Below are 26,786 nucleotides of genomic sequence, written 5' to 3' on the forward strand. Positions count from 1 at the left end.
GAGGCATTAAAGACCACTGGATGCCTCATATACCGCACACCTTGGCCAAGGCCTAAAGGGCTACAAGGCTCAGTTTTCCAATTTGTGCAATGGAGTGGAAAGCAAGGGGTGGGGTTTAACTTCACTTACCCCCACCCCCGCCCCCCTACTCCCAGCCCCTGAACTTCCAGTAGTTACGTAAGGATGTGAGAGTTGGTCCGTAAAGAAGGCTGAGTGCCAAACAATTGACGTTTTCCAATTGTGATCGTGGAGGAGAACCTTGAGAGTCCCTTGGACTGCAAGGACATCAAACCAGTCAATCCTAATGGAAATCAACCCTGAATATTCATTGGAAGGACTGATGCTGAAGTTGAACTTTCGGTACCTTGGCCACGTGACGCGAAGAGCTGACTCACTGAAAAGACCCTGATGCTGGGAAAAATTGAAGGTGGGAGGGAAGGGGATGAGCGGGTTGGATGGCATCACCACTCGATGGACATGAGTTTGAGCAAACTCCGAGAGAGACACCGAGAGAGGATAGGGAAGCCTGGCATGCTGCAGTCGTGGGGTCGCAAGGCGTCAGACACTACTTAGCCCTTGAACAACCACCCCAACTTCCGGGGTTGGGAAAAACGTAAAATCAAGGAGCGTCCCCGGCCACTCGCTCCGGCGCCTGCGCAGAGGCCGCCGCTGCGCCGTTCTGGGGAATTCTCGGCCTCTCGACTACTCGGCGCTCCTAGGTCTTCGCTCCCCCGGTGTTTTGGTGTCGGTGCCGCCGCAGGCGTGCCTGCCGAGCGCCGAGCTGCTGATGGAGATGGCGGCCGCGCCCGAGTGAAGGCTCGTGGAGGCCCAGAGCCCGCCTTTGAGGGCTGGACAGGCCTGCGCGCCCGCGGGGTCCCAAGCGGGGTACAGAGAGGGCCAGGCGGGTCCCCGCGTCGGGGCGCCGGACCGCTTCGGCAAGCAGACAGGCGGTTGGTGGCCCTGTGTGGTGGGTGTGACTTGCGGGCCGGGCGCTGGCCTCTTCTGCCGCGCGTCCCGCCCGAGTGTCCGCGGTGCGTTTACTCCGGCCGCGGCTGCGCGGGGCCGCCTTAGCGGCCTCGGGTCCTGCGGCGGGGGCTGCGTGGTCCCGGGGGGCAGAGAGCGGCCGGCGGCTCTCGCGCCGGACGAGGAGATGCAGGAACCGTGGGCCTTACTTGGGTTTCGGACGGGATTTCGGGTGTGAGGGGCCCGCTTGTGTTGTGGACGTGGGGCCCAGCCAGGTGGTTTGTGGTGGGTGTTTGGTTTTGTGATCTTAGACTTCGTTCATTCATTCATTCCCTCCCGGGGCGTTACTGGGATCGTCGGAGGTTCGTGCCGGGTACTGACCCAGCGGGTGTGGTGGTGAGAACGTGGACGTGGCCTCTGCCGTCACACTGCTCACAGGCTGTGGATTTTAGTCGCTTTGTGTACCTGTGATTGCAAATTGAGGTTAGTGCTGTGAAGAGAGGTGCAGGGCTATGGGCAGGAGAACACCGTGAGCAGCGCTTTTCCGAGGACCTGAGGGTGCCTTGAGATTTCGGGAGTGTTTTGGATTTGCGGCTGGTTGGGTGAGTGGGAAGAGAAGAGGCTCACGTGAGCCTCTGGCTAGGAACTGCTTGTTCTTTCAGCGGCTGTCTGGAAAAGGGGCTGAGAAGTGAGTGTGTGTAATCATCGGGCTTTTTCACTGGAGAAAGAAAACAGGAACCTCGTGTTTCATTTGTTTATTTCCTGGGTCACCGACCCGTTTCGCTTTGATGACTGGGCAGTCCCTCTTCAGTGGCCCTGTAAGCGGGTCCATCCGCAGCTCAAAGCTGAGGTTCATACGTTCCTCCTCACTCTCCACCCTCGTTTTTGGCCTCAGATTCTTGAGAAATTTCTCTGCTTTGTTGGAATGGTTTTGCCTACGTTTTCCCTATGGCTGGGAGTCTTTCCAAGTTGACATTGAAAGTGACTTTGTCCAGGCTGGATAAAACTGAAAATGTAACTTATTAAACTCTGAATTGTTTAAGCACTGGGTTCTTTTATTTTTGAGGCAGGGAGAACGTTAGGCGTGCTGGTTTATAAAGTCTAGTAAGTTTATTGGAGAACAAGTATTGTACAAACATAAGGCACGAAATATATTTTTCTTCTTTTGATAAGTATTTGTGTTATTTTCAGTTCGAGGCTATCAAAGTAGACTTTTCTTTCTGATCGCTCAAGTTTCTAATGCTGTTCCTTAGACTGAAGTTGGAATTTCTGTTTGGTTTCTAGGATAGATGCTATCCCTTTTACATCAGTGCATTTCTGACACAGATGCAAAAACTCCATATATGTAGTTGAATAAAATGGTCAAGGGAGAGAGAGTCAAGTAAAAACTTGCACTTGTTGAGAACTACTTCAGACATGGTATACACATTATGAAGTTGGAATAAATGTTAGAGAATTGACACTTTTGACGTTATATTTTTATTTCTTTTCTTCAGGAGTCTGTGCTTCCCCCTTCATTGAGTTGCTGTTGCCCAGTGATGGTCTCTTAGAAAGTTTAGGTTTCCATCTAAGGATTTGAGAAAGCAGTTTGTATTCTCAGACTTGCACTGGAAAACATTCAGTACCTATCTTGAATTGTGAAAAGAACAAGGAAGGTTCTCAGTTGCTGCTAATTTGCCTGACTTTGTTCCCCCCTCTTTTCTTTTTTCCTTTCTCAGGACTTCTACTCCAGAGAGGACACCTCATCCAGGACTATGATGCCACTTCCCCAGCGTCTGGGTGCTGCTTGATCCCTTGTCTAAGCTCATGCTGCGGGATCCCTTGTCTCTTGTGGAGGAATCCAGCTGACTCTTGGCATGAGGGCCCTGCGTTGTGGGGGTTGAGAGAGACACCCCATGGCGTCTCTGGATGACCCAGGAGAAGTGAGAGAGGGCTTCCTCTGCCCTTTGTGCCTGAAGGACCTGCAGTCTTTCTATCAGCTGCAGTCACATTATGAGGAAGAGCACTCCGGGGAAGACCGTGATGTCAAAGGGCAAATTAAAAGTAAGAGGCTAGGATTTCCTGCTTATCCTGTTCTGTCACTGGGAGCTTTAACTTGTGGGATGGTTTTTATCAGCTCCTGTGGTTGTCACTGTCAACTAAAAAAAGATGTACAACTTGAGAGTTGTGAGTTAAGTTTTATTTGGGGCAAAATGAGGACTGCGGCCTGGGAGGCAGCATCTCAGAAGCTCTGAGAGACTGCTCCACAGCAGCAGTGGGGAAGGTCAATATATAAGCTTTTGGTGAAGGGGGAATTCAATACCATGAAGCACTCAATTTATAAAAACTTTTTTGTTAGTCATGAGGGTCTGATGTCACCATGAAGGGATTTAGAGCTTCTCTAGATATGAGGAGATGCAAGGATTGAGATCATAAAATCTGTTCCTAAAAACATCCAACTATCTAAAGACCTGTCCCACCAGATTCCCTAGAGCACAGAGTACCTCACTCCACCCTGAACTCCCTCAGGGATTGTTGAAGGTCACCAGCTGGAGCAGTGTGGGGTTCAATCTCCATAGAGGCAGATGGCAAATGCCTTTGTTCAGTTGTTGGCAGTGCTCTTGGTAAGTGCCAATTTGTAGTTGACACCACCATCACAGGATAATGGTAAATTAATAATAATAATAATAGCATGTTTCTAGTGTTTTCCTTGTAGCAGGCATTATTAAAAACATTCCCCTGCATTAATTTCATTGAATTCTCACCATAACTATGTTGGCAATGAGCCCCATCTTACTGATGAGGATTCTAGACACACAGAGACAATTTGCCTACACAGTGAGGCTTCACACATAATGTGAAGCTACACAGTGAGGTAGAGCCTGGCTTTGAACCTAGTAAGTGTAATTACTGCTCTCTGCTGTCTCTTCCTAGCCTGTTTGAATTATCTAACTGCCAGTGCCAGAGGGTTTTGGGGTGGAATTCCTTTCCTTTGCCCTGTAAGCGGAGGCACATTGTACACCGTTTACCTGTCATAGATTCAGGCCTCCCTGCCATCTTACTTCCTTCACTGTGCCCTGTCCTCTGGAGCGCAGGAAAAGGAAGGTATGGCTGAAATGTGAGGAGGAAAACCCACAAAGGTGAAACTTGGTGTCTTCCAAGTTTCCAAACTTGGTGAGCTTCCAAGGACCCTCACGTCCTAAAGGGTTGCAGAAAGAATTTTTGAAGGTAATTTTTGCTGTTCAGAGTATTCGTTTCCTAGACTTCAGACTCTAACCCCTAAGTACGATGCTGGTGCCCTGGAACTGTCTTTCCTAGTGATTCAGTTAACCACCAGCCACGCTTCTGAAGGCAATGAAATTAAAAAGGTCTGATGGCATATTCACAGCTCTGTGTTGGGTGGGAGAGAAAGGAGTGATCCGTGTGTTCCTAAGTGGACTTCGGCCTCCATACCTGTCAGTCACACGCCCCCTGTAATCAAAATAATCTCACTCCACGTCTCACTTTTCAGTTCAGAAAAGAAGGTTGTTGAAATTGAAAGCATTACTATTTATAACCCCTGACAAAAAATATGACAGTTAGACATTTCAAAATCCTGAAGGCTGCGATGGCCAAGGTGGCTTCTGGCTGCAGAGGCTGGAGCAGAGGCATAACTCTTAGGTGACGAAAAGAAAAAGCGAGAAATGTATGTTCTTTCACATACATTGTCATTTCATCAGCTCTCCCAACAACCCTGCAGGAAGGTGGTTGATCTCATTTTACAGAGAAAAAGCAAGACTCTGAGATGTGCAGCGGCTTCTCCAAGGTCACGTAGGGATTGACAGAGCTAGGCCTTGACCCTGTGTCTTCCATCACCTCTGAACCTAGTGCCGCTCTTTGCCTGTGGCATCACAGCTGAGGTGAGGCCCTGTATTCCCATCACAGCAGACACTGCAGCTGGAAAACTAGCAAACAAATGCACTGCTGTCTAAGTGGCCTCCGGACAGCTGAGGGGCTCCGTGGTATTCAGTGAACGCCCAGGCTTAGTGACAGCGGAACTGGGCCGTGTGCTGGGATTCTGCTAAGACTTTGGTGCTAGTGGCTAGAGAGGTTAGAGAGTGGTGTCCTCACATTGCTGGGACGGCTGCGCTTTTGTTCGGGAAAATGTGTAAGATTATTGATGAAATAATAGATACAGGACCTTTTGTTTCCAACTGAAAGGAAGTGAGGGTTGATCGTGAATACTGGCTAGAGAGAGACTGGAAGTTACCAGATTTAGTTCCTCTTTTCTGTCTGTCTGTTTCTCTCTGCTTTTCTGTTTCTGCCTCCTTTGAGAGACAGTGAATTTCTTGTTGGCTTTGGCTGCGATGGGAAGACGGGCAGAATGAATCAGATGCCTAGATTTTAGTCCCCTCTCCTTTCATCTGGCTCATAATCACAAAACATTTGTAAGAAGTCAAGACGTGGGCTTTCTTCTCAGCTAATGAAAGGGAGAAATGTGGTACTGCGCTGAAGAAACGCTTTGGGCTGATCAGATGCTGGAAACCACGTCTCCACATGGAGTTCCTTGCTCCTACCTCCTGCTTCGTTTACTTGACTTGTGGGCGCTTGGAAAACCCGGGACTGGAGAGAACTCTCAAAGATGATGCCAGCTAAGGGGCCAGGCTGCGAGCACTAAGGCCTGCTTTTATTCGGAAGGGCGTTTCTCATTTTCCGTTTAGCGTTGGTCACTCTGGAAGCCTGCAAGAGGGGCTGCCTTTGGTTGGCTCAAGCTTTGGTTCTAACTCCAACATAACCTCTTAAAAGTAGCCTTACCATCCCTTCAAGGGCAGGTTACGGGCTGTTTTCTCTCCTAACTCCCAATATCTGACATCAGAGGAACACTATGTACACAGCCCATGGTCCTCCTGGTGCCTTCACTAAGCTGACTTTATTTATTTTTTAGATTATTTTATTTATTTATTTTTGATCTTTTGGGGAATGTTTTTCCGTCTTGTTTTTAATTTTTACTGCAGTACAGTTGCTTTACAATGTTGTGTTACTTTCTACCAAACAGCAAAGTGAATCAGCTATACATAGGCATCCCCCCGCCTTTTTGAATTTTCTTCCTGTTTAGGTCACCACAAAGCATTGAGTAGAGTTCTCTGTGCTCCACGGTGGGTTCTAGGCTTGCTTTGTAGCTGCCTTCTGCCCCAAAGCCATAGAGAACCTTTCGGGAAGGGGTCATTGCCTGGTGCATCTTGAATTGAGGACATGTGCCTTGTCTGAAATGCATTTTTTTTTTTAAAAGAAAGCATTTTCAGGGTACGAGGGCTGTCAGTTGAATTTAACTTCCCTGATTCTATTCCTCTTAAGATCATCCTCTTATTTGGGAAACTTGAAATCTGGAAGCCACTCTGGTGTTCATAAAGACTCTGATTCTGTTTGTCTTGCTAGAATCTGGGAGGCAAGACCCAAGGCTAGTGACTTACTGGGGGTAGACGATGCTCTCCATAGTGTCCTTACTCCTGCTGGCTAGCCCTCCCTCTCCATCTTTCGAACTCTTGGCTGGGCATTTTCATCCTCATAGAAGCACCTGGTTCCTCAAGTGTCCTTACTTGGCCTCCGACTATTACCGTCCTTGAAGTTCTTGAATTTTATCTGAAGTCTGTTTTGCAGCCCTAAGATTTTAGACTAGAGTTAATCGGAACAGTACTGCTGAAATCACAATCTGCAGCTTTCTTATGGGACCCGAGACCCAGGAGTTCCTCTCTGTACTACACGTCCAGCATGTACAGATCTCTCACAGGACATGTCCAGATCTTTGAATCCAAGAGTCTTTACCTCAGAACCGATTTTCTGGTAGGGTTTGCTAATGTTCCTCAGCCTGCCATTGAGTCTCCCCCTAACTTCATACTTGATTTAAATCAATGATGTTTTTAAGCAACAAGACCCCTATAATGACATGGGCTGGAGGATGGAACTGGAGCAGTAAATGGGATCGGGACACTGGTCCTAGAAGTTTGCCTCCTTTCCTCACTGCTTCTGTCCTTGGGGAGTGAAGGAACCCTGATACGGGAGAATTCACGAGATGCACCGGGACCCTGCTGATAGGTGGAACCTGAGTGCTCTTCCTGTAGCACCTCAACACCTCGCTGGGTATTCTTCATGGATTCATATGGCGTCTGTTCCATTTTTTAAGGTCTTGTCCAGAAGGCTAGGAAAGCAAAGAACAGGCTGCTGAAACGGGAAGGAGATGATCGAGCTGAATCAGGCACCCACGGATATGAGTCATTCAGCTATGGAGGGGTCGATCCTTACATGTGGGAACCCCAGGAGCTTGGTAAGAAATGCTTTTCATTCATTCATTCATTGTTGAGCATCTGTATGTTTTCAGAGTTTGCTGAAGAGACACCAGTAAACCAGCATGGGCTTAAGCTTCCCATGACCTTTGTGTCCTAGAGGGGGGAGATAACTGACAAGGATGAGCTGGGCATTCGAACACAAAGCATTATGGCATTAGGCACCACATAAATCTTACATGTGGACCCTCATTTAATTGTTACCGAACTCCATGGGGACCTGCCCAGGGTCAGACAGCTGGGGCGCTGCAGAACTGGAATAGGAGTCTTTGATTGTCAGTCTAGACATAGTCCATTGTCTCTTTTCATGTAGACATTACCTGCCTACTGAAAAGCACTGGGTCATGCAGCTTAATTTTCTGAAGTGTGTAATTATGGTATCATCTACTTGCTTTCCGAATTATCATCTTTTAAGGGTAATGGAAATAATCTAAAATTTATTTTGATGATGGTTGCACAAGCCTGTCAGTAAACTAAAACCCATTGATTTTGTATGCTTTAAATGGTGAATTGTATGTATTTGAATGATAACTCAGTGAAACTTTTACTAAAAAGATCATGCCACATGGAGCTGAACTAACTTATCTTCCATGTCTTTTAACTGTTGAACGTTAGTGATCAGTAATATAATACTGTCCATCCATGTGATGAATAAATAATGATTCTTTTTTTTTTTTGTAGTATTTTGTTATACTTCGTTTGCTTTTTGGCTGAGCCATGTGGCTTGTGGGATCTTAATTTCCCGACCAGGGATCGAAGCCACAAGCCCTGCATTGGATGCGTGGTGTCTTAACCACCAATTGCTAGGGAAGTCACATACTGTTTTATTATACTCTGATACTCATTATCTTGTTCATCTTTCATAAAAGCCATGTGAGGTAGAAAGGATAGTGATGCTCATTCCATTTAAAGTTAAATAAGATTTAAAAGTCAAAGTCAGTTCCATGACCACACACTAGCCAAATTTTAAGAGCTCAGTCTCTACGTGTGGCCAGTGGCTAAAATATTGGAGAGTGGAAATGTTTTTTCATCACGGCAGGAGAAAATAAAAATAAGACTATATGCATATAATTATTTGTTACATGTGAAAGACAATTAAAAACATGAAGGAGACATTTTAAGTGTATGAATTCTTACTAGTTTTTTGATAACTTATTTCATGATTGCCAGTGTTAAATTTATCAAGGTGATGTTTCAATTGACTTCCCTGATTTAACAACTGAAGGAAGGCACAAATTGCAAAAAATCAAGTGAATGGCAAATTTTCAGTTAATGCTTATCGACACTCCTAAAAATTTGAAGCTAAATTTTAATTAGATGTTAAAGTATGGCTAGGAAGAAGAGAATAACGGATGGTTAAGAATCTAGTATAAAGATCTAGATACAGTAAAGTACCTACGTGAACAAGCCGTCATTGGGAGGAAGAAATGAATTGAGTGCTGGGAGGGCTAGGGGGCAGGGCCAGCTTGCAGAAGCAGTGTGAGATTGAGCAGGAGCTCTTCAGATACTCTGAGACAACAGGCTACTTGGTTCCATCTGTGTGAGGATTGTCCTAGGTCTTGGCTGTGGACTGAGGATGCTATCGGTTGAGCTAGCCCCACAAAGGCATCTCTTACCATTTGCACTTTGGGGGCTATTTAGAGAAAGGTGGTGTTCCTCCTGATGAAAAAGCCGTATTGTACCAACTTTGAAAAGTATAGGAAAAATAGCCCATAATGTTATTTCCTTTTTGTTTAACAAAAGTTCACATGCCGGGCAGTGTTCTAAGGATTTTATAAATTTAACTTCTTTAATCCTGATAACAGCACTGTGCAGCAGCTACCCATGTTTTCCTCATTTTATAGCTGAGTACTCCAAGTTAAAGAGACGTTAAGGCACTTGTCCAGGGTCACACAGTGTGTGGCAGAATTGAGCACAGGCTGGTTCCAGGGTCCAGGCTCTGTCCTTGAGGTCTTTCTTAACGTACTTTGCAGCCCCAAGGTGACCATAGTTAACATTTTAGCAAACTTCCTTCTGTTTGCTTTTCTAGTTTTTAAATTTTTATTAAGACTCTAAAATCCTAGATTTTTGGCTTGCTTTTGAAATTCAAGGTAGGGAGGCTCCTTCGGGGAAGTGACAAGTCATTTATGTTGCCTCCCCCCTTTCTTCTAGGTGCTATGCGAAGCCACCTTTCTGACTTCAAAAAACACCGAGCCGCCAGAATCGACCACTATGTCGTTGAAGTCAATAAATTAATAATCAGGTTAGAGAAGGTAAATTTTTTTGCTTTAAAACATGTTTTTTTCCTGCAAGTATAAATTCTTTGGAGGGAAGAATTACACTTCTGCAGCACGTATCTTGTCCTAAATCTATTGTGTTTGCCTGATGCTGGCAGGAAAACACCCTACGTAGGGTGGTGCTGAGGATGCGGTGCCCGGTTCTAGCCTGGGCTGGTTTTACAGGGGTGCAGCCCGGGTCGATGACTGACACATACCCAGCTTCCCTTTTCCTTCCTGTGAAGCCCACTTGACTGCCTGGCAGCCCTTCTGCCTTCAGATCCTTTCCTCATTTGGGGGTCCCAGGCACCGTCACATGAAGGGGTGGAGTGGGTGATACCGTGCAATGGCAGACAGGCTGGTAGCCAGGCGCGGGAGGAGCACCCACCAGGACCAGCATGTGGGGTGGGAACCTCTTGTCCTGCGGTTGGTTTAGGAGCGAGTCTTCAGCACCATGACTGCTGTCTTTTACATCAGCCCTGGAAATGCTTGTGTATCAGCTGGGTTGTGAGATAGGCCGACATGGCAGCACCACAGGTTCAGCTCTCTGCCTGCATTTCGTGGGGCAGGAATATTGTGTCAGCTTTCATTGTCCAGGAGGGCTGTGGAGAATTGGGGGCTCCCCCTTGCCCTCGGTAGCCACCCCACCGTGTCCTTGCCTGCCCCTGGTTATTGCTTCCGAGGGCAGCCGGCAGTCGAGAGGCTGGAATGGGTCATGGGAAGGGGAGTGCCTTCTGGATGCAAAGCTAGTCCTCTGTCCCCTGTGAAGCTGTTTTTGTGACATCGTGGGGTTGGAGACGACAGAAGACTTGAGTGATCCTGTGTGCTCATTCCCACTTGATGCCTCCGCCTGTAGACAGTGTATCCACCACCAGATTCATTCCTTCTGACCCTTTTTCCTCCTTGTCAGCTGACTGCGTTTGACAGAACAAATACCGAGTCTGCGAAGATCCGAGGTAACTAACTCTCGAACTTTGCTCACGTTCCTTCTGTTCTTTATTTTTCATCCTGACCCGATCTCTTTTTTTAAAATGAGCCTCCCTTCGTGTGTGTTTGGTTTTTGTCTTCTTCCCACAGCAATAGAAAAGTCCGTGGTGCCCTGGGTCAATGACCAGGATGTCCCTTTCTGTCCGGACTGCGGGAACAAGTTCAGCATTCGTAACCGCCGCCACCACTGCCGCCTTTGCGGGTCTATCATGTGCAAGAAGTGCATGGAGCTTATCAGCCTTCCCTTGGCAAGTAGGTGACGTGGAGGCAGCCTGGCCCCTGACCTCCTGCCGAGACCAGCCCCTGGTGGGAGACTGGGGTTTTTGTTTCAATGTATGGCCCATGGGACCTTCATTCATTTACTGTTGATTCCTTGAGGCCCACTACAGCCTCGGCAGTTTGCTAGGGCCCAGGGGAGCAATGATCTATAATAGAGGTTGGCCAACTTCTCCCATAAAAGACCAGATAGTGAGTATTTTAGGCTTTGTGGCTCACATCCTGTCTGTGTGACATTTCTTCTTTATTACACAACCTTTTTGAAGTGTAAAAACCACAGGTAGCTTGAGGGCCTTACAAAACCAGGCCGGACTTGGCCTGCCAGTCGTCATTTGCCCACGTATGGTCTGTCAGTATCATCTATTCCTCCAGGGTAGGAGGAAGCCAGTGGCCCAGGACTTTGAATCTCAGCTGGTGAAAAGTTGCTGGAGATGATCTCAAGGCGTTTTGGCTGATTCTGGGATGTGTGGGGTGGTTTTGCAACCCCGCAGAGTTCCGCCGACTCTGCACGTGCTGTTGGCTGCAGGGCGTCTGGGTAACGTGGGACGGGGCAGATGTTTCCTGGGTGGGGGCTCTGACGTCCAGTGGGCACGCGTCACCTTGCTAAGTTCCCTGTCTCCCCGAGACGACTCCCTGTCTCAGCTGAGCCATGTTTTGGGGACACTCTTCACCTTCCTTCTCTTGGGCTGATTAACTGGTATTTACTGGGCAACTGCTGTGCGCTAGCCCTATTGGAAGAAACCCATAGGGATGCGGCTATGAGAGACAGCCCGTGCCCTCGGAATCACAGCTGCTCGGGCAGCTCTGGGCTGTGCGTAGGGCTGTCACCACGCGGAGCAAGTGGGAAGTGCCCCAGGAGGAGCGCCGTGGTGGGAGCTGATAGGCAGGCAGATGGTGTTTGCCTCAAGGAATTGGGGAAGGCTTCCTGGAGGATGTGCCGTTTGAGCTGAGCTCTGGCAGGGGTAGCAGTTGGGGTTTGGGCATCGGGGAAGGCTGCGGGGGACGGTCCAGGGAGAGCCTGGTGTGTCTGGGCAGCTGGAGCAGGGGAGCTGGTAAGCTGGGAGGGGGTAACGCCAGATTGGGGTGAGTGTCAGAGCTTCAAGGACAGCCTGTCCTTGGCTCCTGGCTCTCTGCTGGAGGCGCTGGGCATCCAGCCCTCTGCAGAGCCTGAGCCCCGGCAGGCAGAGGTATGGGTGGGTGCCTCTTGCCCAGAGGCAGCATCTGGCCCCCACCTGTGGACTCCACTGCTGTTGTGGGCAGGGGGGTGATCTAAGCTCTGGGGTTCACTGCTGCCTGTCCTGTGTTCTTTGCAGACAAGCTCACCAGTGCCAGCAAGGACTCGCTGAGCACTCACACCAGCCCCAGCCAGTCACCCAGCAGCGTCCACGGCTCCCGCCGGGGCAGCATCAGCAGCGTGAGCAGCGTGAGCTCTGTCCTGGACGAGAAGGACGACGACCGGATCCGCTGCTGCACACACTGCAAGGACACGCTTCTCAAGAGGGAGCAGCAAATCGACGAGAAGGAGCACACGCCTGACATCGTGAAGCTCTACGAGGTGATTCCTGGGCCGGCTTGAGTCCGACTTGAGAGGCCGGGCTGATTGTCCTGGGCACGCCTGCACATTTTGAAGAATGCTTTGTGAAGTCGCTCCTTTCAGTCGTTTCAGCTTCTGCCAGAGGGCACTAGCTAGGGCCCCGAGTGAGTCGCAGACTCACTGTTGCAACAAACTTGCTGCCTTCCCTCCCTGCCCACTGGGGAGCTGGAGGTTGGCACTTTCGGTGACCCGGGGCAAGAGGAGGAAGGCTGGTTGCCACGCGGTGTAGACAGGTTCTGTGGTCAGAGCAGGAGCAGGAGCTGGTGGTGAATGGTGGACCAGAGGGTCCTAGGACACTCACTTGGGAGTTTGAGAAGCTTCCCAGAAGCGTCGAGCTTCCTCTCTTGAGTCCATTCAAATGCCTCAGCTCTGGTTACCGCCAGCGACCCTGCAGGGCCTTCAGTAGCTGCTGCGTTACGGGAGCAGAGTGTGGTCAGAGCCTGCGGTTTAGAGTCGGACTGGGCGTGAGCTCGACTGCCTCCTAACTCGGAAGAGGCCTGCAGGCTGAGAGGGTGAGCCAGGAGGGTGTTGGGCAGGGAGGTGATAGGAAACGGGGAGGAGGAAAGCAGCCTGGCAGCGGAAGGAAGCAGCTTGAGCAAAACCGGGGAGGAGAGAGTTTTTGTCTAGTCATCACTGAGTGGTCACTGTTAGCAGTTCTTCCGGTCCCAGTGGCTGTGTTTCTGGAACCACTGTGAAAAGTCAGACTGCTAGAAGTGGTGTTAATTAAACCTTGCTGCGCTTCAGACATTGCCGTTGTCCACTGTTGTGTGAGCTCACCATCTGACAGTCTCTGTAAGCAGCCGCCGAGCTTGTGGCTTCCTGCTGTTCTGAAGGGAGCCCTGGCCGTGCCTCGTGCGGCGTCCGGCGTCACCTGGCAGATTAAGGCCGTAGCAACTGGTATCTTTTCGCTCCCTGGGTGAACTCACATGACTTGTGTCCTGGAAGGTCTTGCTCCTGTCAAAAGCATCTGGTCAAAGTTCACCCTTCTTTCCTTCCTACAAGATTTTCTTGTAGAGTAGGTCTGTAAATCAGGAAATTGATAACAGTGAACAGGACAAAACTAAAAGCCACTCTCTGCTTATTTTTTTTTAATTTGGAAACTGCACAATTTTATATACATCTCCATTGATTCTGCATAACCTTTTTGTTGCCTTTTCTGTACCTTGAGACACAACTCACCTCTTCTTTTTTGTTCTTAGAAATTACGGCTTTGTATGGAGAAAGTTGACCAGAAAGCTCCTGAATACATCAAGATGGCAGCATCATTAAAGTAAGCTCTTCCTCTATGTTTTACTGACTGAGTGGTGACTGTTTTCTGTCATTTTAGGTCAGTTCTTTAGTAGCTGAAAGTGTAGGCCCTGCCCTTTTCCCCTCGGTGCTCACAACTAGATGCCACAGCCCCTGGCAGCAGATGGCGGAAGCGCGGGGAGCCCTGTTTCTTGAGCCCTCTCAGCCCCAGTGTCCCCGACTACCCCGTATATTTGCGCCTCCTGGGTCCCAGTCCTCTTTGCACCCCTTGCCCGAGACCGCTGGCCCTGAGGGAGAGCAGGGAAGGGCCCCAGTCCCTTCTCCGCCTGCAGGTCACCGAGCAGTCACATGACTCAGTGGGTCACACTGCCCTCCTGTGAGTGGGTGCGAAGAAGCGTAAACCTCCCCGGGATGGGGGGGAGTTGACTCGGAGCATCTGCCGCCTGCTCCTTTCCTAACGAACTCACTGGACTCAACACGCCCTCCTCCCGCCCCTGCCCGTGGGTTTGAAATTAGAGCAGGCCTGCCTTCTACCTGGACGCCAGCAAGGACAGTTGTGTCCCTGGCATCGTGCTGGCACCCAGCCTCTCCCTCAGGACGTTGTCACCCGAGGGCCTCCTCTCCCAGCGTGCTGTTGGCTTTTTTGCTTTGTGCTTTAGACACAATTGTGGGTCAGTGGACTCTCCTCTCGCCAGAGGGGAGCTGCCATCACTGAGAACGTTTCCAGGTGTCTTAACTCTTCCTCCAAAGACCAGTTCTGAAGGGCTTCGAGTGAGTGCGTTTCAGTCTGTCCCTCATTCATTCAGGGGATGTTTATCAAGCATGCGTTAGGTGCCAAGCACTCTTCTGAGTGCTGGGGCTGCAGCAGTGCATAGCCAAGACAGCTTCATTATCACGGGAGCACAGACCATAACAAGTGGGCAATAACACACAAGATAACGAAGCCTGGCCTGATGGGAGCCCCGAGGATAACACGGTGGGTTGATGTGACTGGGACCAGGGCAGTGATTCCAGATTTAGGCCAGCCCTGTTATCTTCCACATGACTAGATGATATCGAGACAAAGTCCAAGTCCTCTTAGTTCTGGTCTGATGTTCTTTTTGCAAACTGTGCAGTTAGAGATGATGAAGCAACTTTACTGAATCTGTACATTACAGAACACGCCAGGATTTTTCCAGCCAGGATTGCCTGAGAGAGGGAAAACAGGTAGACCTGGCAGTTCTTTTATTTAACTTAACTTGTTGCTGCCTCAGGAAGGGAGTTCAGTGGCTGTAGCTGAGGCTGGAGTAATAGCTGGGAGATCATCTGAAATGTTTCTGTTCTCAGTAAACCTTGTTTAGGCTCATCCCATGTGCTAGTTACTGGGGGTATAAAAATGAAAAGCCATGGTCACTGCATTTGGCCCAGCAGTCTGGCGGGAGTGTGTGTGTGCTCTTGGTTGCTAGTGATGTCTGACTCTTTTCCACCCCATGGACTGCAGCCCGCCAGCCTCCTCTGTCCATGGGATTTCCCAGGCAAGAATACTGGAGTGGGTTGCCATTTCCTGTTCCAGGGGATCGTCCTGCCCCAGGGATCAAATCCAGGTCTCCTGCTTGGCAGGCAGATTCTTTACTGAGCCCCCAAGGAAGCCGCCTGGTAGGAGTGGCAGACTCGTAAATGAAATCCTAAGACCACATGATAACTGCATTGTTCCTCTGAGACTGAGGTTAAGCCCCCACTGGCCTTTCCTAACGTCCCCTCCTCTGCTCTCTGGGTAGTCTTTGAGAAAAGAAAAGTGCCTTCTCCTTTGGTATAGTGTAAGCAGCTCATGTATAATCCATTTCATCCCTCTTCCTAGATGCACAGAAGTTGTTCAGAGAAAGTGTTAGTAGGCTGAAGCAGGGTCAGTCCTACTTATTTTGACAGTGAGCTTAGGAGCTGGCCCCATAGGCCTTGGCACTAGTTTCCCACGGCATTGGCACATTAAAAGTGATTTCTAGTTATTTAACACTCACAATTTGAAAAGGAACGAGTATTGCATTATATGAAAGTGACAGTGAAAGTCGCTCAGTCGTGTCTGACTGTTTGTGACCGATGGACTATACTGTCCATGGAATTCTCCAGGCCAGAATACTGGAGTGGGTAGCCTTTCCCTTCTCCAGGGCATCTTCCCAACCCAGGGATCGAGCCCAGGTCTCCCGCGTTGCAGGCGGATTCTTTACCAGCTGAGCCACAGGTGGGGGAGTCCACAATGCCATTTGAAGAGAGTTAACTGTCCCCCTCTCTGTGAGGCCTTAAACCTGTAGAGCCTCTTACACCGCCGTCTCCGTTCAGTGCAGTGCAACTTAGATCAGACATCTGCCTTATTCCTCCCTAGTGCCGGAGAGACAACCTACAGTCTGGAACACGCCAGTGACCTTCGAGTGGAAGTGCAGAAAGTGTATGAGCTAATAGATGCGTTAAGGTAAGGTCTGTTAGGTGGTGTTCGTGCCTGTGCCTTCAGTGGAGGATGTGCTGGGTTTGTGGGGTGGTGGGCGGCCAGCAGACCTGGCTTACCTGGTCCTGCTGATCGGGGGTGTGTGTGAGGGGGCTGCCAGGTCCGGGCCTCAGTGCGTCTCAGTAATTGTTGCCTGGGGATTTTTACCGTTCGTGATTGTTACAGGAGCAGGAGCTGATTGGCATCAGCTGTGTGTCGGCTGTTCCCACACACAGTGGCGCCTGTGTCCTGCCACAGCTACCCTGTGACGTAGAGGGTAGCACCCTGTTGTATAGGTGCAAGAATGCCTCACAGCTAGCCAAAGTGCTGGAGCCAGAATGGAAGTCCAGGTTCTTTCTTCAATTTCACCACTGCTTTTTTTTTTTGGCTGCACTGTGTGGCTTGTGGGATTTTAGTTCCCCAAACAGGGACCAAAACCAGGCTTCGACAGTGAAAGTGGCCGAGTCTTTAACCACTGGACCACCAGGGAATTCGCAGCTACTGCTTTTTACTGTGGATTGGCTGTTGGGGTTAGATCAGCCCTTTGCAGTGTAGGAAGTACTGTGACTCAGAGAACAGAGATACGGAACCCTTGTCCATCTGTACATGAAAGACTAGCTACATAGGTTGCAGGGTTAGATGCAAAATGAAAATGTAGGTCCCCTGGTCAAAGTTAAGAACTGTAAGGGACTTCCCTCGTGGTCCAGTGGTTAGGAATCCGCCTTCCAAAATGGGTTCAATCCCTGATCGGGGAACTGAGATTCCACAGACCACAGGGCAGCTAAGCCCGTGTGCTGCAACTACTGAGCGCTCGCCCCACAACTGGAGAGAAGTCTATGTGCCGCACCCGAGAGCCCGCAGCAGGAACTTGGGCCTGATGCAGCCAAATACATAAATAAATGTGAAAAAGGAGACTTGTGAGACAGGGAGCAGAATGTTAAACTAAGCACAGGGCTGCTCTGCGGCACTGGTCACGGGCCCGAGGTGGCTGAGTGTTTGTCGTTCGCCCCCGTGCTTGTTTGGTGCCTTGGGTGCAGCCATCGGGTAAGAAATGGGCTTTACCCGCAAGGGCGTTTCAGGGGAGCCTTGAGCCCATTTCTCCTCATAGTTTGCCGGCATGCAAGCCTGGTGACTTGGGATTCTCCACCCGTGTTTCTGAGGCTGGCCGTGCCTCTTACAGCGACGTGTTTGTTCTCATGCAGTAAGAAGATCTTAACCTTAGACGTGAAGCAGGACCCGCCGCCACATCCGAACACTCTGCGGCTGCAGAGGATGATCAGATACTCCGCCACACTGTTTGTGCAGGTAAAGCCGCTGCACTTCCACCATCAGAGGGCGGACAGGCCCACGGCTTGCTTGTTTTATGTTCGTACACTTACTTCTCTTTAGGATTACAAGGATGTCAGCCACATCTAGAGAAAAATCTGCATGTCAAAGAAAAGTGGCACAGACCCTGCTCTGAGTGTGCGCTGCCCTTTGTGTGACTGTTCCCCTGTCCCTGGGCATTTGATAGGCTCCCACTTCTCTGCTGTTGGGAGGAGTGCCTGGTGGACCTGCTTACACAGAGCATTTCTTCCTTTGGATAAGCTCCTGGGGGACTCTTCCTGGGCTGTTGGTCTGGAGGATACAGTGATTGTTCAAGGGCTCACTCCACCTGGGAGACTGCATCTGAGTCGTCTCGACCTCAGAAGGCGCTTGTGAGAGTCACTGTCAGTCCCCTGTGGGGCCCTGACGGAGATCTGCGTGTCCTGTGGGGTTAGTTATCCGACACCATCATGCAGAGCGAGGCCCTTCCTGCTTTCGATGGATGACTGTATGCCATAGTCGCTGGTGGGTGCCCGCTGCAGCCCAGGCGGTGTTGTAGGTGCTGGGTGTCCTGATAGACCTTCCTGTTCTCATAAAGCTTGTATTATAGAGGGGATAGATGAGAAAGAACAGAACATATGTCTTACGAGGGTGGAAAGGGCTGCGGAGAACTGAAAGGAGGGCGTGGGGGTGGGGCTCAGAAGGCGGCTTACGGATGTGTTAATAGGGAGGGCAGGAAAAGGCCTCACTGAGACGGCAGGGAACCAAGGTGTCTGGTGCCAATCATCTCCTAATGAAAAGGCTGGCCCTTCCAGAAGGAAGCTGGCACGGACCCGATTTCAGGGTTAGGTCCTTCCCTGCTCTGCTCATTAGGGTGGCTGTCTGACACTGACGTGATGTAGCTTCTGTGGGCTCTCATTAGGGAGCTTCAGATTCTTTTTTTTTTTTTTTTTCCCCCCCGCGGAAAGGGTTTAAGTGTAAAATTGTCTGTGACTCCCCACAGGAAAAGTTGCTTGGTTTGATGTCACTGCCGACCAAAGAACAGTTTGAGGAACTGAAAAAGAAAAGGAAGCAGGAGATAGAGCGGAAGAGGATCCTGGAGAGGCAGGTGAGTGAAACTCAGGGACGCTGGCATCTGGCTTCTTCCAAGCGGCTCCGATGAACACAGAGGCCTCCACAGGCTCCCAGGAGGTCCCGTGAGGTTGTCGTTAAGTCAGAACCTCTTATTCGCTCTGGCTTGTGTTTTCCTTCTGTTCTGGCCTCTCGCATTTTAGAAATCAAATAATTATTTTCCTCCCCAAGGTCCTATTTTTCTTTCAGAGGCTCTACTGATTTCTCCTGTCTCGAATACCATGGAGACTGGCAGTCCTACCCCCAGTATAGGCTGCAGACGACCCAGACACCAGGGAGTTCTTAGAATGCTTGGAATATGCAGTAGTACACAGAATAATATGTGTATTTAAGATTGTGTGAGATTCCAGTGTAGATGAGTGGTAATAGACCTCAGAGGTTTAAGATAAGTGCTTAGCCAGTGAATGTGAAATGGAGAGGAGCTTACGCCTTAACTTACTGTTGTTTGTTATTTTAATTTTGAAAAAGCATGGTTTGAGTTTAGCAGTGGGATATCAGGGTCTCTCGCCCTCTTCCTTTCAGTTCTTATTTCTCTCTTTCAGGAAGTTAATCTCCCAGCCCGGAGGTGGGGAATTGGGGTCTCACTGGAATGGGGATGGTGTGACCGCAGTGGTGGCCGCAGTGTGGCTGTTGGCCTGCTGACCGTGTTTCTTTTTGGCCTTGGTGTCTTTCCAGGCTGCCTTGGAATCCCAGCGGAGGCTTGAGGAGAGGCGGAGTGACCTGGCATCGCGTGCAACCAACGGGGAGGTGGTGCCCCCTCGGAGGGGTCCCGCCTCGCTGAGAAAGGCCGAGGGCTGGCTCCCGCTGTCGGAAGGCCAGAGGCAGAGCGAGGACCCAGACCCCCTCCTGCAGCAGATCCACAACATCACGTCCTTTATCCGGCAGGCCAGGGCCGCGGGCCGGACGGACGAAGTGCGCACGCTACAGGAGAACCTGCGCCAGCTGCAGGACGAGTACGACCAGCAGCAGACGGAGAAGGCCATTGAGCTGTCCCGCAGGCAGGCTGAGGAGGAGGACCTGCAGCGGGAGCAGCTGCAGGCGCTGCGGGAGCGCGAGCGGGAACGCGAGCGGGACCAGGCGGCCTCTCTGCACACGCGCACTCGGTCCCTGGACTTCCGGGAAATCAAGCCTTTTCAGCTGGAGCCGGGCAGAGAGCCACGCACCCACCTCGCTCATGCTTTGGATCTGGGCTCTTCCCCAGCTCAGAGTGGCACTGCCACCAAGACCTCTCCACCCAGCCTGGCTCCCGAGCCCTTCCGAGGGTGGTCTGGGCCCCCAGCTCTGGGCCAGGAGTTCCTGCCCCAGAGCATCCCAACGCAGCGCAGTGAGGCACCCTCCCTGAATCCCTTCGATGAGGAAGAAGACCTCGCCAGCCCCTCAGCCGAGGGCACGGCTAGCCCTCCTGCTCCGGAGCCTTCCCTTGGCCCGCCAGCCCGCCTGCTCCGAGAGTACAACCCTTTCGAGGAAGAGGAGGAAGAGGAGGCTGTGGCCGGGAATCCCTTCGCTAGGCCGGACAGCCCTGCCCCCAACCCCTTCGACCAGGAAGATGAGCACCCCCCGCGGACACCTGCGTCCCCCCCTGTTCCTGGCAACCCCTTCGAGGAGGACAGTGACGGCGGGCGGGAGGGCGCCGAGCCCATCGAGGAGGAGCTGCTGCTCCAGCAGATCGACAACATCAAGGCCTACATCTTCGACGCCAAGCAGTGCGGCCGGCTGGACGAGGTGGAGGTGCTGACGGAGAACCTGAGGGAGCTGAGGCGCGCCCTGGCCACACAGAAGGCGGGCAGCGACTGACCAGGCCGCGCAGGGCCCACGGGGCAGGCGGGAGGGCTGGGGAGCATGGAGGGGGAAGGCGGCATCCAAGGTGCCTGCAGGTTAGCGGGGGCCCACGGAGCAGGCGGGAGGGCTGGGGGCATGGAGGGGGAAGGCGGCGTCCAAGGTGCCTGCAGGTTAGCGGGAGGAATCCGCTGTTTGGTGCTGGGCACCTGGAGCTTTTCCCGTGACAGCTGAATAATAAAATGGGAACGAGAACAGGAAGGATCAGCATGCAGTTGCTGTTTTTCCTGAATTTTTTTAATAACTGGGTTTTTCCCGTAGAAGGGACGTGGAGCCTTCACTGCCGAGGTGTCACGAGTGCGGTTCTGCTGGGCCCTGGGCAGAAACGGCTCCCGTGTGCAGCTCGTGCCTGCGCTCGCCCCGCCTAGCGTCGGTCCGCTTGCAGCCTTTTATAGGGCCCTTTAGCCAAGACACAGCAGAGAGCCCTTTACATCCGTCTCGGTTCTGGCAGATGTCCGTCCCATTAGACTATGTTCCTTTCGCCTGGGACTTCCACTGCCCTCCTGGGCACGTGCTGTGCGATGGCAGGGGAAGGTCTCACTGTGGAGGCAATAGTTTAGACCCAGGAAAGCCCCTCTTAAGAGGGGTGATGGGGGTGAGGTTTCATCAGGGTCTCTCGCCCTCTTCCTTTCAGTTCTTATTTCTCTCTTTCAGGAAGTTAATCTCCCAGTGCAGGGTTATCACTGTGAGTCTGTTCATGAGCTTTGTAGAGAACAGCAGTTTTTAACTTTTTGGCTGATAGAAGTAGTATACTTTGGGAGCAGAGTCTCTGTCCAGGTGTTGCTCTGTGGCACTGAATGACCGCTGGGACAATTGTCTGTCCCCGGAGAAAGTGTCCTCTAGAGCTTTGGCCCAGTTACTCTGATCTGGGCTTTTTCAAAGGGCCCAGGCTATAATTTAGGAGTTGGTGGTCAGGAAGCCCTCGTGGAACCTCGTCAGAAGATCTGACGTCCACTGAGTCAGAAGGTCAATGACAGTACCTTCTAAGGCTCATCGATGAGCCTTTTTGTCTTGTGGGTCATCTTGTGCTGACCGTGGGCGCTGGTGAGATACTCTCTCACCTACGTTTAGTAGTATTAAGAAATTAAATGGGGAATTCCTTGGTGGTCCAGTGGTTAGGACTCTGAGCTTTCATTGCCGAGGGCATGGGTTTAATCCCTGGTCAGGGAATTAAGATCCTGCAAGGGGTGTGGTGTGGCAAAAAAAAAAAACAGTAAAATGTTTGCAGGAGGCACAACCAGAATCGTTCTGGTAGAACTGCAGTACTTGAACTCTTCACCAGTTAAGGGCAAAAAGGGAAATTGTGAATTTTGCTTTGGTGCTTAGGTTTACAGGGACATGACCCTTAACTGACATCTGACATCAGATACCCAAGTGTGCTCAGCTCTGGGTAGAGTTGCTGCAGTTACGCTTGTTAACTAATGAACAATAACTGACCACTAGTCACTTTATACCCTTAACTAACTCTGGCTCTTATGGTCACTGGTTACTGGTGTAAGAGCTGAAATTTATTTTGTCTCATTCTGGGAAGACCCCTATTGATCTTGGGAATGTCTGAAAAAACACTGTGGTGTAATAGTAATCTCTGTTTGTGTTGACACTATTCACATTTCTTTAGCCCCTGCTGGCTCTTTGGGCTGAATGAAGAGGTCCTGTACGGGAGCATGGCAGTGGGGAGTGGGTGTGCGGAGCGTGTATGCAGGACCTCTTGAGTTTGGGTCCTATTCACAAAGGAGTGCGAGTGGGTTACTAAGGTCAGCCAGTTACCAGCCTTGCTGATTGTCAGGGTTTTGGGAAGCTGGCAGTCAGGCATCTCAAATGCTGCCTGGTACAGAAATCCTTACCCCTCAAGATCAGTGCCCTTCATGCTGTTACTCTCGAGGGACTTAGGGATGACTGCATGCTCCTTGCTGATCAGTCTGTCCTTTCTCTCTGACCGAGAAGAAGGAAGCTCTCTGCACCAAAAAGCAGGTAGTTCCCGGAGCCAAGTGCTGCTTGCCCTCATAGTTATTTTTCTAATGAGAATATATCTCTTTTAGTTAGCTGGTGGTTTCACTTAAAACTAGTTTACCAAACATACCCTTTCCCTGAAATCAGCTGCAGGTAGCAGTCTTAGTAACTTAAGAGCACGGAGAACCAGACGTATAAAAAACATGTTTTTAAATTTAAAAAAGAATCACTGAATATACTAAACCCAAACTAAAACCCTCTGATGTGATTGAATTCCTCCATGGCTGCATTCTCCTGTAATCACAGACATGACTGGAGTCAGAATTCTCTATCCCTCCACTGTACCATTTCCTGGAATTCATAGACCCCAAGATGGGCACAGGGATGGGGGAGCATCATGGAAAAGGTGGCCTATGAATTGCAACCACAGCTTCAAGTTTTCCCCTCATGTCAGTGTTTCACCCATCCTACATCCCTTCAGTGTGGACAGCTCCATCCATCTCATCAGAAAATGAGCAAGTCCTTGATCCGTCGTTTGCAGATCATGTGTGGAAGAGACTCTGGGGATTCGGGCATCAAATGAAGCTGACTATCCCCTTTTATGCCTTGATTGTATTTTCCCTTGTCTAATACACTAAGGACACTTACTCATTGTACTCGCTGCTCGATGTGTCTCTTTTGTCCAGATACTAAAACGTACCTGAGTCACCAAGAGCCATGTGGTAGGCTGGACGTTGGCATAGATAGGTGATGGGACGCCAGGTGAGAGGCTGGTCTCTGATAGGTCACAGGCTGCAGTAGTAGGTTGTGCTGGTCACCTGACAATGACAGTTGGAGGGTCATTGATTTGCATGTACTACTATGGGGCCTTGTATTGGAACCTTTTTAAAAAATAAAATAACAAGATATCCATGGTTGGGTGTGTGTGTGTTTGTGCACACCAAGAATTACCAGATAACATCTGCTCATTTCCTTAATGACTTCTGAGTACAAGAAAACAGCTCCAGCTCCTGTGTTCCTGTGTGGTTTATGGCCTCCAGACAAAACCAGGAGTCTTCCCAGGGGGTAAATACAGGTTCTAGTTCTGCCCTTATGTTCAGTGATTCCTGCAGTGTTGATTAAATGAACTGTCTTACATAGGTGTCGTGCCCAAAGGTAGCAGAAGTGGGCAACGGGAAAAGAGAGGAAGCTACTACGTGGGTCTTTGATGCTGCCATCACTTGGACCTTTGAGACCTCCCAGGACTAAACCAGGAGAAGGTGATGTTGAGGAGAGTGTGGGGTGTCCTTTAGGCTGCCACTCCCATACTAGTCCACACTCAGCCTCCAGCAGTTCATCTAGTGTTCCAGCTCTGGCTCCAGTGGCTTCTGCTGCAGGTAAGCAGATCTTGGCTGTCACTCTGCATTCACCTCTCCATATTTCTAGGTGGTAGTTGGCCCTGCCGACTCCGTTCTCTGGGGTCCGAAGAGTCACTGGCTTTCAGTTTGCCCAGCTTTCTCATGTAAGGACAGGTGTGACAACTACCAAACTCTTCATGTTTCTGAGCTGAAGCTGGAAGTCCTGAAGGCTTTTTGAAAACCATGCTAGGCTACTGAAGAGTTTTAGGCAGAAGAGCTTTTAACCTTAAAGTTCAGAAGAGGTGCTTCCTATGGATGAAATGTCCTCCCTAATGTTAGAAACTTGAGTGTACAAGAAGCAGGCCAGGGCAGCTTGGGTTTTGGAATCACACAGACCTAGGCTGGAATCCAAGGGGTGTAACCCTTAGCGTGCTTAACCTCACCACACACTCTTTGATCTGTAAACTGGAGTTTTAATTTGGAGGATTAAATGAGGTACCCATACCCAATACTTGACATTCTGTCTGACCTACAGCAAGCACTAAGTATTACCTGTTTTGTTTTAAAATTTTCTATTTAGCTGTGCTGGGTCTTAGGTGCAGCACATGGGATCCTTGATCTTCTTTGCAGCATGTCAGATCTTTAGTTGCAGCATGTGGGATCTAGTTCCTGACTGGGGATTGAACCCAGGCCCCCTGCATTGGGAATGTGGGGTCCTAGGCACTGGACCACCAGGAGAGTACCCTACAAGGGTTTTAGGAGCTCTGGCCAGGAGCTGGGAACAAAGACCAGATATATTTCTTTTTTATCACAGAGGTGGATTAAGAAACACTTTTAAAGGTCACTGCCCAAGGACAGTAACCCATTAAAATACTGAGATTTCACCATAAAATTGCAGAATGCTTCCCTTCCCCCGCACTTTACCACCACACCAACAGAATGCCAGTATAAGAGCAGACTAGCTGAATGAGGTGCAAAACGCACACTCCAGGGAAGCCCAGAGTCACAAGAGACAAGAGCTTAGACACTAGAGGAGCTGAAGCCTCTGGGCACCTACAGCTATAGCAGACATTAAACAGCTCACGTCCCAGCCAGGATAACATAACCCTTCGTAACAGAGGCTTATTTACCTCAGTTCCTATTACCTAATACAGCCAACGTCTGACTTTCAACAAAAAATTTTAGGTGTGCTAAAAAAAAGTAGAAAAAAAAAATCCCACTCTGACAAGTATATATCACAACCAGATTCAGATACTAGACAGATGTTGGAGTTACCAGATAGGAAAGTTAAGTGATTAATATGGTAAAGAGTCTAGTGGTAAAAGTAAATAATATGCAAGACGAGATGAGTAATGGAAACAGAGATAAGGAAACTCTAAGATTGAAAGGAAATGCTAGAAATAAAAAAACACTAACAAAGAATGCTTCTGATGGGCACATCAGTTGATTGGACACAGCCAAGGAAAGAATCAGTGAGTCTGGAGGTTGGTCATAGAGACTTCCTTTGTTGTTGTTGTTCAGTTGCTAAGTTATGTCTGACTCCGCGACCCCATGGACCGCAGCGTGCCACGCTTCCCTGTCCTTCCCTATCTCCTGGAGCTTGCTCCAACTCATGTCCATTGAGACGGTGATGCCATCCAACCGTCTCATCCTCTGTTGCCCCCTTCTCCTGTCCTCAGTCTCTCCCAGCATCAGGGTCTTTTCCAGTGAGTCAGCTCTCTGCATCATGTGGCCAAAGTATTGGAGCTTTAGCTTTAGCATCCAGTCCTTCCAATGAATAGTCAGGGTTGATTTCTACTGGAGAAAGGATAAGCTACCCACTCCAGTATTCTTGGGCTTCCCTTGTGGTTCAGCTGGTAAAGAATCCTCCTGCAATGCAGGAGTCCTGGATTCAATCTCTGGTTGGGAAGATCTCCTGGAGAAGGGAAAGGCTACCCACTCCAGTAATCTGGCCTGGAGAATTCCGTGGACTGTATAGTCGACGGGGTTGCAAAGAGTCAGACACGACTGAGTGGCTTTCTCTTTCACTTTTCCTTTAGGATTGAGTGGTTGGATCTCCTTGCAGTCCAAGGGACTCTCAAGAGTCTTCTCCAGTACCACAGTTCAAAAGCATCAATTCTTTGGTGCTCAGCCTTTTTATGGTACAACTCTTACATCCATACATGACAACTGGAAAAACCATAGGTTTGACTATATGGACCTTTGTCAGCAAAGTGATGTCTCTGCTTTTTAAAACACTGTATTAGTTTTTCATAGCTTTTCTTCCAAGGAGCAAGTGTCTTTATATTTCATGACTGCAATCATCATCCTCAGTGATTTTGGAGCCCAGGAAAATAAAATCTGTCACTGTTTCCACTTTTTCCCCATCTATTTACCACAGAATGATGGGACCAGATGCCATGATCTTAGTTTTTGAATGTTGAGTTTCAAGCCAGCTTTTTCACTGTCCTCTTTCATCCTCATCAAGAGGCTTTTTAGTTCCTCTTCACTTTCTACCATTAAAATGGTATCATCTGCATATCTGAGATTGTTGATATTTCTCCCGGCAATCTTGACTTGTGATTCATACTCTACATATAAGTTAAACAAGCAAGTTGACTGTATATAGCCTTAACATACTCCTTTCCCAGTTTTGAACCAGTCCGTTGTTTTTCCATGGCTGGTTCTAACTGCCGTTTTTTTTCCTGCATACAGATTTCTCAGGAGACAGGTAAGGTGGTCTGGTACTCCCATCTCTAAGAATTTTCTAAAGTTTGTTATGATCTACACAGTCAAAGGCTTTAACATAGTCAATGAAGCAGAAATAGAATTTTTTTGGAATTTCCTTGCTTTTTCTGTGATCCAGGGGATGTTGGCAGTTTGCTGTCTGGTTCCTTGGCCCTTTCTAAATCTAGCTTGCACATCTGGAACTTCACAGTTTGCATACTATTGAAGTCTAGCTTGAAGGATTTTGAGCATTACCTTGCTAGTATGTGAAATGAGCATACTTGTATGGTAGTTTGAGCATTCTTTGGCATTGCCTTTCTTTGGGATTGGAATGAAAACTGACCTTTTCCAGTCCTGTGGCCACTGCTACGTTTTCCAAATTTACTGGCAGATTTTCCTACTGAACTTCCCTACTGAAATGCAAATGGGAAAAAGGATGGAAAA

The 26,786-nt window shown here is 49.5% G+C and overlaps 1 protein-coding gene across 5 annotated transcripts; it reads left to right on the plus strand.

Moving 5' to 3' along the window:
- The first annotated feature begins 687 nt into the window (after positions 1 to 687).
- RBSN (rabenosyn, RAB effector) lies at positions 688 to 23,211 on the plus strand. Of its 5 annotated transcripts, none has more exons than XM_065933965.1 (12): positions 688 to 1,031; positions 2,682 to 3,006; positions 7,103 to 7,243; positions 9,414 to 9,514; positions 10,428 to 10,473; positions 10,595 to 10,756; positions 12,094 to 12,335; positions 13,574 to 13,644; positions 15,979 to 16,065; positions 17,280 to 17,382; positions 18,386 to 18,490; positions 19,189 to 23,211. In XM_065933965.1, the coding sequence occupies exons 2-12, from the start codon at positions 2,859 to 2,861 to the stop codon at positions 20,305 to 20,307; spliced, it is 2,325 nt and encodes a 774-aa protein (XP_065790037.1). In that variant the 5' UTR covers positions 688 to 1,031; positions 2,682 to 2,858; the 3' UTR covers positions 20,308 to 23,211. The 5 variants fall into 5 exon arrangements, with proteins under 5 accessions (XP_065790037.1, XP_065790034.1, XP_065790035.1 ...); XM_065933962.1 differs by having other exon boundaries at positions 688 to 967; XM_065933963.1 differs by having other exon boundaries at positions 688 to 964.
- The last annotated feature ends 3,575 nt before the right edge of the window (positions 23,212 to 26,786 follow it).

Source organism: Muntiacus reevesi, chromosome 4 (genome assembly GCF_963930625.1).
Source record: "Muntiacus reevesi chromosome 4, mMunRee1.1, whole genome shotgun sequence".
In the NCBI taxonomy this organism is placed as follows: Eukaryota; Metazoa; Chordata; class Mammalia; order Artiodactyla; family Cervidae; genus Muntiacus; species Muntiacus reevesi.